The following is a 14,656-nucleotide window of genomic DNA, read 5'->3' on the forward strand; positions in this document are numbered from 1 at the left end:
ATTTTCAAATGTAGACTGCGAAATCAAAGTAACTTAAAAATAAAAGAGAAAAAGCACACGAGATTTTTACAAGGAAAACTTCCTAGGCCCAATAGGAAGAAAAACCTTGACCACGAGTAGGATTTTGACTCAATACTCTCTTTACTATAATAGGCCAAAAGACTCTCTTTTACAACCTATTAATGGACCCTTCTTTGTTCCTCTAGGAACTTGCTCCCCATCACTCAGTTCCCCCTGAACTGATGACACTCACTTGACTTCACTCGAAGTCTTCTGTTTTCTCTCTTTCTTTCTCTCTCTTGATTACAAGGATATTCTCAAAATTTTCTCTCACCCAAACACTAAGAATATTACAATGATATGTGATTATAGGAGAAGAAGAAAATACAGAAAAACTTTCTAAGTTAAGATAAACTTTTGATGCTTGAAAGTCAGTTTTAATTTCGAACAAGTCTTTCTCCTTAAATAGCTTCTTTACTATTTTCTTCATTCCACGTTCTCCATATTGTACACTTGCTAAGTTGTGGGAATCATAGCTTATTTTTCGCTGCACATCCTCTATGATCTTTGCAACGGTAACAACTCGATTCCATTATCCGTTAGTGGACATAAATCTAGTAAGTTGACGTTCGCAATTAGAGATCTTTAAGCAGTTCGTTCCACATTTTTAGCCATGGTTTATCCCAGATATGGCACACAACAAGCAACAACTTTGCATCTAATAATATAAAATCTTTTTCACAAAAGATTCTCAATTACTAGATTTATGAACAATACCATATAATATAAATCAAAGTGCAAAAATAAAATATCTTGATTAGATTAAATAAAGAATTTTTCTCCACAAGATAAATATATATATAAATTAACATGAATTACATTATTTTTGGATTTTTTTACATTTTTTCAAAATAAAAACTATTTGTCAACTTAAGTATTTGGCATCATCAAAACATAAAATAAAAATATTCCCCCTTTTTTATGATGGCAAATATAAGGCATATAAAATTAATAAAAACAAACAAAAGAAAGAAAAGGAAGAAAAAATAACATAAAACATAACAAAAGAATCAGGAGCTAAGAAGTTTAAAATAAAGAAACAAAACACTAAAAGATCAAAAAAATTAAAAACCAATATTAATCAGTTCTGAAAACAAGGAAAAGAAAAATCAAGAAGCATCACACGGAAACTATGAAGACTAGAATTTTTATTTTATGTGCCACTCTACTCCCCCTTTTTATCATCATCAAAAACATCTAAGGTGTCAGCAGGACTCGAAGAGTTCAGTAAAAAAATAATATCAAGGCAAAGTTTAAAATAAAGAAACAAAACACTAAAAAGCTAAGAAGTTTAAAATAAAGAAACAAAACACTAAAAGATCAAAAAGAAAATTAAAAACTAATATCAGTCAGTTTTGAAAACAATGAAAAGAAAAATCAAGAAGCATCACACGGAAACTAAGAAGACTAGAATTTCTATTTTATGTGCCACTCTACTCCCCCCTTTTATCATCATCAAAAACATCTAAGGTGCCAGCAGGACTCGAAGAGTTCAGTAAAAAAATAATATCAAGGCAAAGTAGCTCAAACAATTTATCTAATAATACTAGCCATCCAAACATTTAATGAGCATATGAAGATAGGATATTTGCACAATGACATGAGCAATGCACAGGCTGAGTTCATGAAAAGTGAAGGAGAGAAGCAAAGAATACAAAAGATAATCAAGAGTGCAGAAAATGATATGAGATGAAAGATATGAAAGAAATAAAAGAAGAAAACAAAATTATCATCAGAAACTGATGTGTTAGCCACATCCAAAAGATGATAAAAGAAAAGTAACAACAAACCACCATTGTTTTACTATAACCCAAAAAAAAATATTAACGTTGTTTAAACAAATTATACAGAAGGAAAGGGAATTAGGGTTTGGGGTGGACAGAGAAAGAAGTGACAACAGCGTCAACCTTCTCCCTTACAGCAACTTCTCCACTCTTCACAGCTGCTAGGATCTGCTCCTGCTAAAGATCAACTTTTGCTACCTTGGCTTCAACACATTGGATCCTGGTGTGGAGAAGGGACGGAGACTCCTGTATAGCATGCAGAATCCCATAAAGACCAGTGGTGGAGAGAAGCGGAAAATCCACAGTTGTAGATCCTGGAGAGACTAGATCCTCCTCCAGATCTATGATAACACCTTGATCCTGACTCCTTGGAGACTTAGTCTCTACTAGTCTCTGACTCTTCCTAGCTGACCTTGGTCCCCCAACACTGACCTCTTCAGTTGCCTTTCTTTTAACCCTGGTAGTTCCCTTCACCCTTAGTTCCTCAACATCAAACTCCAATTTATCACCTTGGACCCTTAAACTAAGTCGAGAGAGTGTTTCTTTGGTTAAGTAATTTTCAGGCTCCAGTTCAAAAGAGGGACTGGCAAGAAGTTTGATTTGGTTGTTTTGGAGAATGGTATAGACAAGGTTGTCATAGCCAATTTTGTTGTTATGTGCGATGTAGTGGGTGAGATGGGAAATCATCAGAGAGGGGAAATTGATTTTGATATTTTTAGCAATGCAAAACATAAGAGACAAATCCATGAGGCTCGCTTGAGTCCTCTTGGAGGTGCGAGGTAAGATATAACGCCATACTAGGTGAAACAAGAATTTGTGAAAAGTGGAGAGGTCCCTTTGATCTAAGGACTGGTAAGTGGCAGTCCCTCCAAAATAACCTAAAATGGTGGCATTTGAAGCCCCATTAACATTTATTTTAGCCCTACCCTTAATGTACTCCTTGTACCCTTCACATGGTACATCAAACCATTCCGAAAGCTTCTTCTCATGAATTTTACCAATTTGCCATTAACAATACTAATCATAAACTGTCATTATTTTCAAATTTTGAAACAAATTCATTCATTTCATCTTCATAAAAACCCTCATCAGAACTCAACACCTTGCTCCATTTTTGATATTTTACAATATCAAGAAACTCGACCCACTTCATTTTCTTGTACCAAGAAAAATCAACACAAAATCCTGATATACTTAGAAGATTTGGACTTCTTACCACGTTTTGTTGGAACCAAAATTTCTTTCTCCTGCTCTGTTTTAGCATCATTAATTTCTTCTTACTTCTTAGGAGATATGACTTCGTTGGCCGTTGAATTATCTTGTGAACCCGGAGAATCTTCATTTGAATTTGAAGATTCATTCTCACTTTCACTGTAATCCACCAGAGGTGAAGATTTTTCTGCTGGAAAATTCATTGTGTCATCGGAGTTTATTTGTTTGGGAGCCATGGAGGGTTTTGGTGAAGAAGATGAAATTGAGAGGTTTTGGAGAGAGAGATAGAGAAGGCGATTTTGCAGAGTGAATGGTTTTGTGGTAAAAGAGGTGAATTTGCCGTGTAAATTTGGTTTGATATGATAGGGGTTTATATTTGGGTTAGATTTATGGGGGATGGTCAAAAACATTAAATGCGACTTTTCCCTTCCTTCTTTAAATCCATTGAATTATTTTAATTTAAGGTTGTACATGAACGTTGGTGAAGGTTGCCAAAAAAAATTTATTTGTGGGGGATGAATGAAGAAAGAAAATAAATTTATGGAAATGAAAATAAAATAATATTTCAAAAAAGAAAAGTAAGCATCAAAGCCCACAAGTTCCTTGCCTTGTTCATCATATCATGAAATAAAATGGAGAGGATATTTATGTGGAAAAATAAAATAAGGAGAAAGAGTGAACTCATGCATGTTACATGTTCAAGCTATATGTACATAGACCTTATTATTTTTGCTCAAGTATATGTGTGGATAATAGGGGGATATTAAGAAGACTAATGTGAGTCCTTTATAATGACCGTGTAATGTATGAATAAATCAGAAAGTGTTGTTGGCCACTTAGTGTAATCTTGTAACTAAGGGGTATATTTGAAGTATCACACTTAATAAATTCTAATCATCCCTAGCTAAGCGAATTTTCTCAAACTTTTCTTTAGAAAGTGGTTTAGTTAAAATGTCCGCTATTTGATTTTCTATAGCACAAAATACAACTTTTGCAAGACCTTTTTCTACATCGTCCTTAAGGAAATGATGTCTAATGTGTGTGTATGACCCTTGAACGATGAATTGGGTCCTTGGAGATGCAAATTGCACTAGAATGATCACAATAGATAGGAACACATTTAAACTTAATACCAAAGTCTTACATGTTGCTTGATCCAGAGGACTTGGGAACAGCATGCAGCATCAGCCATATACTCTGCCTCTGCAATGGACAAAGCAATAATTGTATTTTGCTTATTTGAACTCCATGAGACCAAGCTTGTTCCTAGGTAGACAATGTGTGATGTGCTCTTGCGATTAACCAAGTCCTTAGCATAATCCACATTCGAATAGCTTACAAGGCCAAAAACATTACTTCGAGGATAGAACGAACATAAGTCATCGCTTCCTTTAAAATACCTAAGAATTCTCTTAACTATCGCTAAGTGAGATTCTTTGGATTCGATTGGTATCGTGCACATAAACCAACACTACAAGCAATATCGAATCTACTTGTAGTTAAGTAGAATAAAGAGCCAATCATACCTCTATATTGCTTCTCATTTACACACTTACCATTTGAATCTTCATCTAACCTTGTTCCTGTTCCTATGGGAGTGTGGTTGGTTTTAGATTGTTTCAATCCATATTTCTTCAGTAGTTCCTTGATGTATTTTTGTTGATGGATCATTGATCCTCTTTCAGTTTGCTTGATTTGCAATCTCAAAAATAAGTTTAATTCTCCCATCATACTCATTTCGTATTCACTACTCATAATATCAGCAAACTTCTTACAAAGAAGATCATTAGTAGCTTCGAATATTATATCATCAACATAAATCTAGACTACTAATATGTTTGCTCCTTTTGATCGAAGGAACAAAGTTCTATCAACTTTACCCCTTACGAAATCATGTGAAAGCAAGAATTTTGACAACCTTTCATACCAAGATCTAGGAGCTTGTTTCAACCCATAAAGAGCTTTATCAAGCTTATAGACCTGATTTGGGAGATCGGGATTATCAAATCCTGGCGATTGTTCCACATAGATATCTTCAATTAAAAAGCCATTTAAAAATGCACATTTTTTGTCCATGTGGTACAACTTAAATCCCATAAATACATCAAAGACAATCAAAATTCTAATTGCTTATATCCTACCAACAGGAGCAAAGGTTTCAATGAAATTAATACCTTCTTGTTGATTGTACCCTTTGGCTACAAGTCTGGCCCTATTCCTTACGACTATTCCATGCTCATCAAGCTTGTTCCTGAAGACCCATTTAAGTCTAATAACTTTCTAGTTCTTTGTCTTGGCCTCCAGGTGTCAGACCTTGTTCCTCAGGAACTCATTCAGTTCCACTTGCATAGCATATATCCAGTAAGTCTCTTTGAGTGCTTCTATATAATCCTTAGGTTCTGTCATAGATAAGAAAACATGAAAAGCACAAAAATTCTTTATTTAGGATCTCGTTTGAGTTCCCTTTTGAATATCACCTATAATTAATTCTAAGGGATGAAAATTTTGGTGTTTCCAAGGCTTTAGATCAAATCTCCTAGTTGCTTCTTGAGTTTCTTGAGGTGGTTCATTCGTTTGATCTTCCTCAAGTTCAAGAGTTTCTTCATATTCTTGAGTGCCTTTTTTTGCTTGTTCGTCGTGAGGATCAGACACAGGGTTTTATGGATCAGGAACTTACTCTTTTCCTGCAGGGGTTTTGCTCATCTTAATGATTAGACTCTTCAGGTCGAGTCAAACCAATTTCAAAGTTATCATCATAACTCTGTTCTTGCAAGGAGTTAGTCTCCTCAAATATAATATGAACAATTTCCTCCACACACATTGTTCGTTTATTGTAAACACAATAAGCTTTGCTACTTGAGGCATATCCTAAAAACATAGCCTCATCACTTCTAGCATCAAACTTTCCTAAGTTGTCCTTTCCATTATTATGTACAAAGCATTTACATCCAAACACATGAAAGTAAGAAATATTAGGTTTTCTTCCTCTAAGGAGTTCATATGGTGTCTTCAATGTAATTGGTCTCGGCATGACATTATTTATGATGTAGCATACCATATTTACTACTTCAGCCCAAAAATTCTTCAGGAGACCACTTGCAATTATCACCGTTCTTGCCATATCCTCCAGGGTTCGGTTATTCCTTTCTACTACACCATTTTGTTGTGGTGTCCTTGGAGCTGAGAAATTATGGTCTAACCCTTCATTGTTGTAAAATTCATCAAACTTGGAGTTCTCAAACTCCTTATCATGATCAGATCTTAAATGTTTCAATTTAAAACCACTAGTTCCTTGAATTTTTTTAATGAAGGTTAGAAATTCATTAAAAGTCTCATCCTTACTAAGAAGAAAGATAACCCATGTGTATCTTGAAAAATCATCCACAATAACTAACACATATCTCTCACCTGATCGACTTTGGATGCGTACAAGGCCACATAAGTCCATATGAATGAGTTTCAATGGACTTTGTGTGCTTACCATTTTCAAGGATTTGAAGGAGGATCTCACTTTCTTCCCTTTTACACATGGATCACAAACATTGTGGTTCAAGAACTGAATAGTTGGTAAACCAACTACTAAGTCTTTCCCATTTAGTTTATTTAATAGGGACAATCTGGCATTACCGCAACTTTTGTGCCATAATAGAGGATCTTTTCGATCACGCTTAAGCATGTGAGATTATTCCTAGGAACAAGGTTAAGATCAACCATATAGGTGGTTCCTTTCCTTGTCCCTTCAACGATCTTGGTTCCTGTACTTTCATTGTTGGCAACACATGACTCATTAGTGAACTTTACTATGTTGCCCTTATCACAAAACTAAGAAATGCTAAGTAAAATATGCTTTAAGCCCTCGACCAAAAATACATTATCTATGGAGTGTGACGGACACTTATTAGTTTTACCTACAACTACTATATTACTCTAGGTTGTCTCTGAAGGTCACAACTCCGCCATGGTAAGCTGAAAGTGAGAAAAAACTTTGATTTGTCGCTGGTCATATGCTTAGAATAACCGTTGTCGAGGAACCACAGTTGTTCCCCCTCACTTCAGCCTGTATCCAAAGAAACTAGTCACTTGTAGGAACCTAGTCCTGCTTGGGTTCCTTTCTTGGACTTAAATCATTTTTAACTTTCCATACCTGCTTCACTAGGTAGGTATTTCTCTCAATACATTCTTCCCTGGTGGAACAGTCAGATACTATGTGTCCATTGTTCCCACAGTAAGAACATATTTTACTACTTGGCTGATCAACATATTTTTTCTTTTTATTTTTCTTCTTGTGGTTGAAACCGAGTCCGTCTCTTCCTTTATTTTGATACTTTTGTATCCAACTTACTGGATCAGGAAGTTTGTTTCTAGAATAACCTAGTTCATTCTTAAGTACCAGATATTCACTTAAAACATTTACATAATCAGTTTGCACTTTTTCAAAATCTGTTTTGGTACTAGCTAGTAGGACATGTTCCTTCAGGAACAAAGAGTTTCAACTCTGCAGATTCCAGACTTAAAAAAGTTCTCGGTTTTAACCTTTTCAAAAGCATCTTGAACGCATCGGTTCTTATCAAAAAGGTCAAAGAACCATTTTTCAGTATCAGTTTTTAAAGAATAAAGCCAATTAGAATATTTCTTAGTAACTTCTAAGGCATTTTCTAGTTGTTCTTTTTTTACAACAAATAGCCTTATAGTCATCTAAGCTTTCAAGAAGTAATTTCACGAGTTGGCTTTTGTTCCGTTCTGTAAGCTCTTCTTTCTATCTTGTTAGAATATACCTTGGTTTTGATGATTCTCCTTCATCTTCAGATTTGACCATGAGGCATAGATGAGCAGTTTCTTCTTCCGTATGCTCCTGCTCCTCATCAGAATCAGATTCTCCCCATGCAGCAACCATGGCTCGCTTCATCTCTTTTTTTGAAAAAGGTTTTGGCTGATCCCTGTGTTCTTTCCTTGAATTTTCCTTTTCCCTTCTCGGAATCCCATTGAGGACATTCTTTATAAAATGATCGGGACTTCCATACTTATGACAACTTAATTTGGTAGGCTTCCTTGTGACCTTCCCCGTATAGTTCTTTGTTAAAGAACTTCTTGAATCTTTGCACGATCATTGTGGCTTCTTCGTCATCTGTCTCTGACTCTTATTGATCATCTATCTTGAGAGCAAGAGCCTTAGGTCTCACAGAGTCTGACTCGTGAGTTCCTAGATGCAATTCATGGGTTATCAACGAACCAGCCAATTGTTCCACATTAAATGTGGTGAAGTCTTTAGTCTCCAATAAAGATGTGACTTTAGCCATCCACTTCTCATCCTGGGGAAGAGTCCTTAGTACTTTTCGAACTTGTTCCTCTGAAGTAATGATTTTTCGAAGAGACTCAAGTTCGTTTATGAGTTTCGAAAAGCGAGTGAGCATGTCTTGAACAGGCTCCTTTTACTTCATTTGAAACAATTCATACTTATGCATAAGCATGTCTATCTTCGATCTTTTCACTTCGCTTGTTCGTTCATGACTGACTTGAAGGAGTTCCCACATCTGCTTTGCGGTCTTGCATCCCATGACTATGTTGGGTTCATGAGGACCAAGGCCACAGTGAAGTAGTTTTTTAGGCAAATTGTTCATCTCCATTTTATCAAAATCATCTTTATCAAACCCTTCAAGGGGTTTTGGAATCAGCTCCCCTTATCATTTTTCTTTGTACCTTCGAAGTCACCAAGGTCAATTACCCTCCATACTTGGTAGTTTTCTGGTTTTATGAAAATCTCCATGCGGTTCTTCTAGTGTGGATAAGGCTTCCCATTTAACATGGGCGGTCCTTGAGTAGAATATCCTTCATCAAGTTTTTCTCTTGTAGTGTTCATGGTGCCAGGTACAAGCTCCTCATAACTGATTTTTGGAGATACTAGGCTCTAATACCAATTGTTATTCTATTATGGACACTAGACCAACTACAAGAGAGGGGTGAATTGTAGTTGAGGTAAATTTTTTGAATTTAGATTGCGGAATTTAAAGTAACTTAAAAACAAAAGAGAAAACGCACATGTCATTTTTACAAGGAAAACTTCTGAGGCCTGGGAAGAAAAACCTTGACCACGAGGTATTTTCACTTAGTACTCTCTTTACTATAATAGGTCAAAAGACTCTCTTTTACAACCTATTAATGGACCCTTCTCTATTCCTCTAGGAACTCGCTCCCAGTCACTCAGTTCCCCCTCAACTGATGACACTCACTTGACTTCACTCGAAGTCTTCTATTTTCTCTCTTTCTTTCTTTCTTTCTTTCTCTCTCTCTCTTGATTACAAGGATATTATTCGCAAAATTTTCGCTCACCCAAACACTAAGAATATTACAATGATATGTGATTATAGGAGAAGAAGAAAATACAGAAAAACTTTCTAAGTTAAGATAAACTTGAAAGTCAGTTTTAATTTGAACAAGTTTTTCTCCTTAAACTAGTTATTAGGCCCGAGCTACGCCCCGGGTAAAGAAAAATTTCAATTTATTAATATTGTACTTTAAGATGATAACATTAAATGTTATTTGGTCTAGTGGTTAAAACTTTAATCTGTGTTCTTGAGGTTGCGGGATCAAACCCTATACTATGCAATTTCTAACTTTTTTTTATTGTTGTGAATGACATGGAGTATAACGCCCTTTGGGAGAGCGCCACATGGCACCGTTCCTGGTTTATGCACGCCTTTTAATATATTAGTATAGATAGCTTATATGATACTTTCTTCACTCCACGTTCTCCATATTGTACACTTGCTAAGTTGAGGGAATCGTGGCTTGTTTTTTGCTGCATATCCTCCATGATCTTTGCAACAGTAATTACAGGATTCCACTATCCGTTATTAGACACAAATCCAGTAAGTGCATGTTCGCAGTCAGAGATCTTTAAGCAGTTTGTTCCACATTTTTAGCCATGCTTCATTCCACCTATACCACGCAACAAGCAACAACTTTGCATCCAATAACAGAATATCTTTTCACAAAAGATTCTCAATTACTAGATTTATCAACAGTATTATATAATATAAATCAAAGTGCGAAAATAAAATATCTTGATTAGATTAAATAAATAATCTTTCTCCACAAGATATTATATAAATTAACATTACATTATTTTTGGATTTTTTTATATTTTTTTCAAAATAACAATGATATTTCAACCTAAGTATTTGGCATCATCAAAACATGGATAACACTACTTTATTAATAAAAGTAAATATTGTCCAATACTCAATATAAATAAAACACCCTAATCTAGGTGAAGATCCCCTTCTTAGTATGCTCCCATGCACATCCAAAATTCACCTGCAAAACTGCTTACCAAAAAGGTAAACAGGGGCAAAAAGGAAATACGCGTCAGTATAAAACTGAGGACGAAATGTACTACATAAGTAACATATTTGTTAGTTCGCTACATTTTTTTCATTAAGAAAACTCCATCACTAATAATTAAAGAATAACTTTTTAAGAATAAACTATTTTCAAACACTTTAATAATAATTCAAGAATAACCTTTAAAGAACAAACTCTTTCAAAACACTTGAATAATAATTCAAGAATAACTCACTACTAGAATCCGCGTTTTTACCTACCACCTATACCGACCGTCTACGAATACGGTTGGTAAATATTAAATACCGACCGTTTCCAAAGTGGACGTAGAATAACGACCGTTTTTTAAAAATTACCGACCGCTGCTTTCACCCGTAGGTGAATACCGACCCTTGTATTCAATTACCGACCGCTTTGTCATGCCATTAGTAATTACCGACCGACTCTTTAACAGCACCAACCCCTTGGCCGTCGGTAAAGTACTACCAGTAGTTTTAAAATTTTTAACACCCATGTTTTCCTTTTCACTTTATTATAGTAATTAGTAAATAAAAATAACCCTAAGATTGCTTTGGAGAAACCGACGTCTCCCTCTACCTTCAGTTCTTCACTATCATAGTTGTCGCCAGTACTTCTTCATCGCCGCCGGTTTCAGGTATTTCTTCACCGTCGTTTCTCAATTTCGCGACATCTTTATCTAGTTTTTTTTTAATTTTTAAGTTTTGATTTCCTTTTCACTTTATTCAAACACCGATGTCTCCCTCTCCCTTCACTATCATAGTTGTCGCCGGTTCTTCTTCATCGCCGCCGTTACTTCTTCATCGCCGCCGGTTTCAGGTTTTTTTCACCGTCGTTTCTCAATTTCGCGACATCTTTGTCTGGTTTTTTTTTTAAGTTCTGATTTCAATTGTAATTTTGAAGTTCTCTTGTGCATTGTTGTCCTTCCGCATCACCGTCGCCGTCGCCACTGCTTCGTCGTCGCGTCCACCACAACAGGTTGGTTTAGTTTCTTGCGAATTGTTTCATGAATTTTGTACTTTGTTTTTTCTGAATAAATGCAATGAGATTTTCTTGGAACAAGGGTATTGAAGCTGTAATTATGATAGACCAATTAAGAATAGGAAATAAGCAGTAATGTGGATTGTTATTGGAACAAGGATATTGAAGTTTATTGGAACAAGGGTATAGAAGTAGCTAGTTCATGCAATCTTTAAGTTCATCCAATTTTTATATCATGGATCCAATTCGTGCTTTTTCTGGGTAATAATTGGAGTTTATTGTTAAACATCATGAAATTAGTTGTGAGAACTACAAGAGGACAACAAGGAGAGAAAGAATAAGAATAGAAGGGGGAAGAAACCTGTGTTTTGGGTGGGAACTTATAGAGCTAAAAAAATGATTAAAAAAAAGGTGAAATGATTAAATAAAGAATTTAAAAGAGAAAGTAATATAGAATCATAATGGAAATGGACTTGTGGGGATTGAGCAGAACAGAAACAGAGTGAGGAAGAGGGAGGGAAAAAAAGAATAGTTAAGAACTTTAATTTTTTTTAAAAGGAAATTTGGTGAGGAAAACTTTGTCATGGGGAATTTCTCACTGTAAAAGAAAAGTATAATAAGTTAGTACTTGTGTTCGAAAAGATGATGGAGACGTGCTTGATTTATATATGGTTTTCTTTTAAAATATACTAATCTCATATAATTAGTTTCTATCAAGTTCTATTTAAGGGTATTTGTTCATGAAGATGTGTTACTCACATATTTTAGATTGGCATGAATGTCTATAGTGTTTTGTTCTACCAATTTGGGATCATAATCAAAACTTTTTGCATGTTAATGCTTATAATTCCAATTTTTTTTCTCATGATAATGATTGATATGAAAATGAGTACTATGAATATATGGGGGTAGTAATATGATAATGATTGATATGAAAATGAGTACTATGTGTAGAATTGAGGATCATGAAACGAAAGAGCGTAGTTGGATGTATGATAGGCGTGAGGGACGCTTTCTCAAGACTGAGTTTGTGAATGGAGTTCGAGATTTTATTGAATTCGCACAACAAAATCATAAATTCAAAGACGCTGAGAAAATTAGATGTCCATGCTTTCGGTGTAACAACAAACGATTCTTTGATGTTGACATTGTTAGAGAACATCTTTATAAAAAAGGATTTTGTCATAACTATTTTGATTGGCTATGTCACGGGGAAACTATTGACGAACCCCATCGGAGCCATCAAATCCTTATCGAGACATGATTGTTGATGCTCTTGGACATAATGAAGAAAATCCAAACAATGAGCAAATAAATAATGTCGAAGAGGAGCCAAATGACGAAGCTAAGAACTTTCTTGAGCTCCTTAAAGCTGCCGATAGCCCGTTGTGCGAAGGGAGCAAAGTATCTGTCTTGGAGATGGCATCAAGAATAATATCTTTGAAGTGTGAGTACAATTTACCACACAGGTGTGTTGATGGATTTGCATCTTTATTGAATGACGTGATTCCAAATATTAACCAAATGACTACAACGTTCTATGATACTAAGAAAGTTCTTAAAGGCTTACAACTCCCACATGAGAAGATACATGCATGTCGTAACGGTTGTATGCTATTTTGGAAAGGCGATGCACATTTAATAAGTGTAGTGTATGTGAGTGTGATCGCTATAAAGAAGACTCCTAAAGGCAAGCTTATTCCAGAAAAGGTCCTAACATATTTTCCTATCAAACTCCGATTGCAAAGGCTTTATGCGACAAAGAATATTTCAGAGAAAATGACATGGCATGCCAAAAAGCCTCGAGTTCCGGGTACTATGGAACATCCTAGTGATAGTGAGGCGTGGAAGCATTTTGATACCACTTTTCCTGATTTTGCCTCTGAGACACGTAATGTTCGATTAGGTTTGTGCACTGATGGCTTTTCACCCTTTGGTAAGTTTGGAGGACAATATTCTTGTTGGCCTGTAATTCTTACTCCATATAATTTGCCTCCATCAATGTGTATGAAAAAGCCTTTCATGTTCCTCTCTTTACTAGTTCCCGGTCCTAAGAATCCAAAGGGTAATTTAGATGTCTACATGCAACCATTAATTGAAGAGCTCAAACAATTGTGGGAGATTGGTGCTATGACTTATGATATTTCACAGAAACAAAACTTCATGCTTCGTGCAGCGCTTCTGTGGACCGTAAGTGATTTTCCTGCATATGGTATGTTGTCTGGATGGGCTACTGCTGGAAAAAAGGCTTGTCCATATTGTATGGAAGAAACTAAGGCATTTTGGCTTGATAATGGCAATAAAGTCTCATGGTTTGATTGCCACAGGAAGTTTCTTCCACATGATCACCCTTTTCGTAAAAATAAAACAGCTTTTCGCAAAAACAAAGTGGAAAATGGCATGGCTCCAGCTATGATGTCCGGAGATGATATGTGGCAATGTGTGAAAGACTTGCCTAAAGCCACTGATGGCCCTGAAGCTCTCAAAATCTTGAAGAAAGCTAAAAAGGGTTGGTTTAAACAAAGTTCTTTTTGGGAACTTCCTTATTGGAAAGATTTGCTTATTCGACACAACCTGGATGTCATGCACATTGAGAAAAACTTCTTTGATCAACTTATACACACAGTGATGGATGTGAAAGGCCAAACTTCGGACAATGTTAGTGCGAGAAAAGACTTGAAGTGTCTATGTAAGCGTCGACAGTTAGAGCTCACCTACGACGAACGGGGAAACGAAATCATGCCAAAAGCCCCTTTTGCACTTGACAAGGCTCAAAGGAAGGTCTTATGTGAATGGGTTCGTGACTTAAAGTTTCCGGATGGATATGCATCTGACTTGAGTAGATGTGTAGATCTTCGAACATCTAGGCTTTTTGGAATGAAAAGCCATGATTGTCATGTCTTTATGGAGAGGTTACTACCGGTTGCTTTAAAAGAGTTGCTACCTTCGCATGTTTGGAAAGCAATTACTGAGATCAGTCAATTCTTTCGTGACTTATTGCATCCACTATCCAAGTCGATGATATGGATCGTTTGGATAAAAATATAGCTGAAATTTTGTGCAAACTTGAAAAGATATTTCCTCCTGCATTCTTCAACTCGATGGAGCATTTGCCGATTCATTTGGCTTATGAAGCTAAGGTTGGTGGTCCAGTGCAATATAGGTGGATGTATCCCTTTGAAAGGTAACAAAGAAATTTTTAAGTAAAAATACGTCTTTTAAGAATGAAGTTCTAATATGACAAAATTTTCACAATCGAT

General features: G+C 35.7%; 1 protein-coding gene across 1 annotated transcript; it reads left to right on the plus strand.

The window, feature by feature from the left end:
* Window positions 1–12,656: 12,656 nt before the first annotated feature.
* LOC104906231 (uncharacterized) lies at window positions 12,657–14,444 on the plus strand. The gene has a single exon (XM_057392878.1). The coding sequence runs from the start codon at window positions 12,657–12,659 to the stop codon at window positions 14,442–14,444; it is 1,788 nt and encodes a 595-aa protein (XP_057248861.1).
* Window positions 14,445–14,656: the final 212 nt, after the last annotated feature.

The sequence above is a fragment of the Beta vulgaris genome, chromosome 2 (assembly GCF_026745355.1).
Source record: "Beta vulgaris subsp. vulgaris cultivar EL10 chromosome 2, EL10.2, whole genome shotgun sequence".
Classification (NCBI taxonomy): Eukaryota; Viridiplantae; Streptophyta; class Magnoliopsida; order Caryophyllales; family Amaranthaceae; genus Beta; species Beta vulgaris.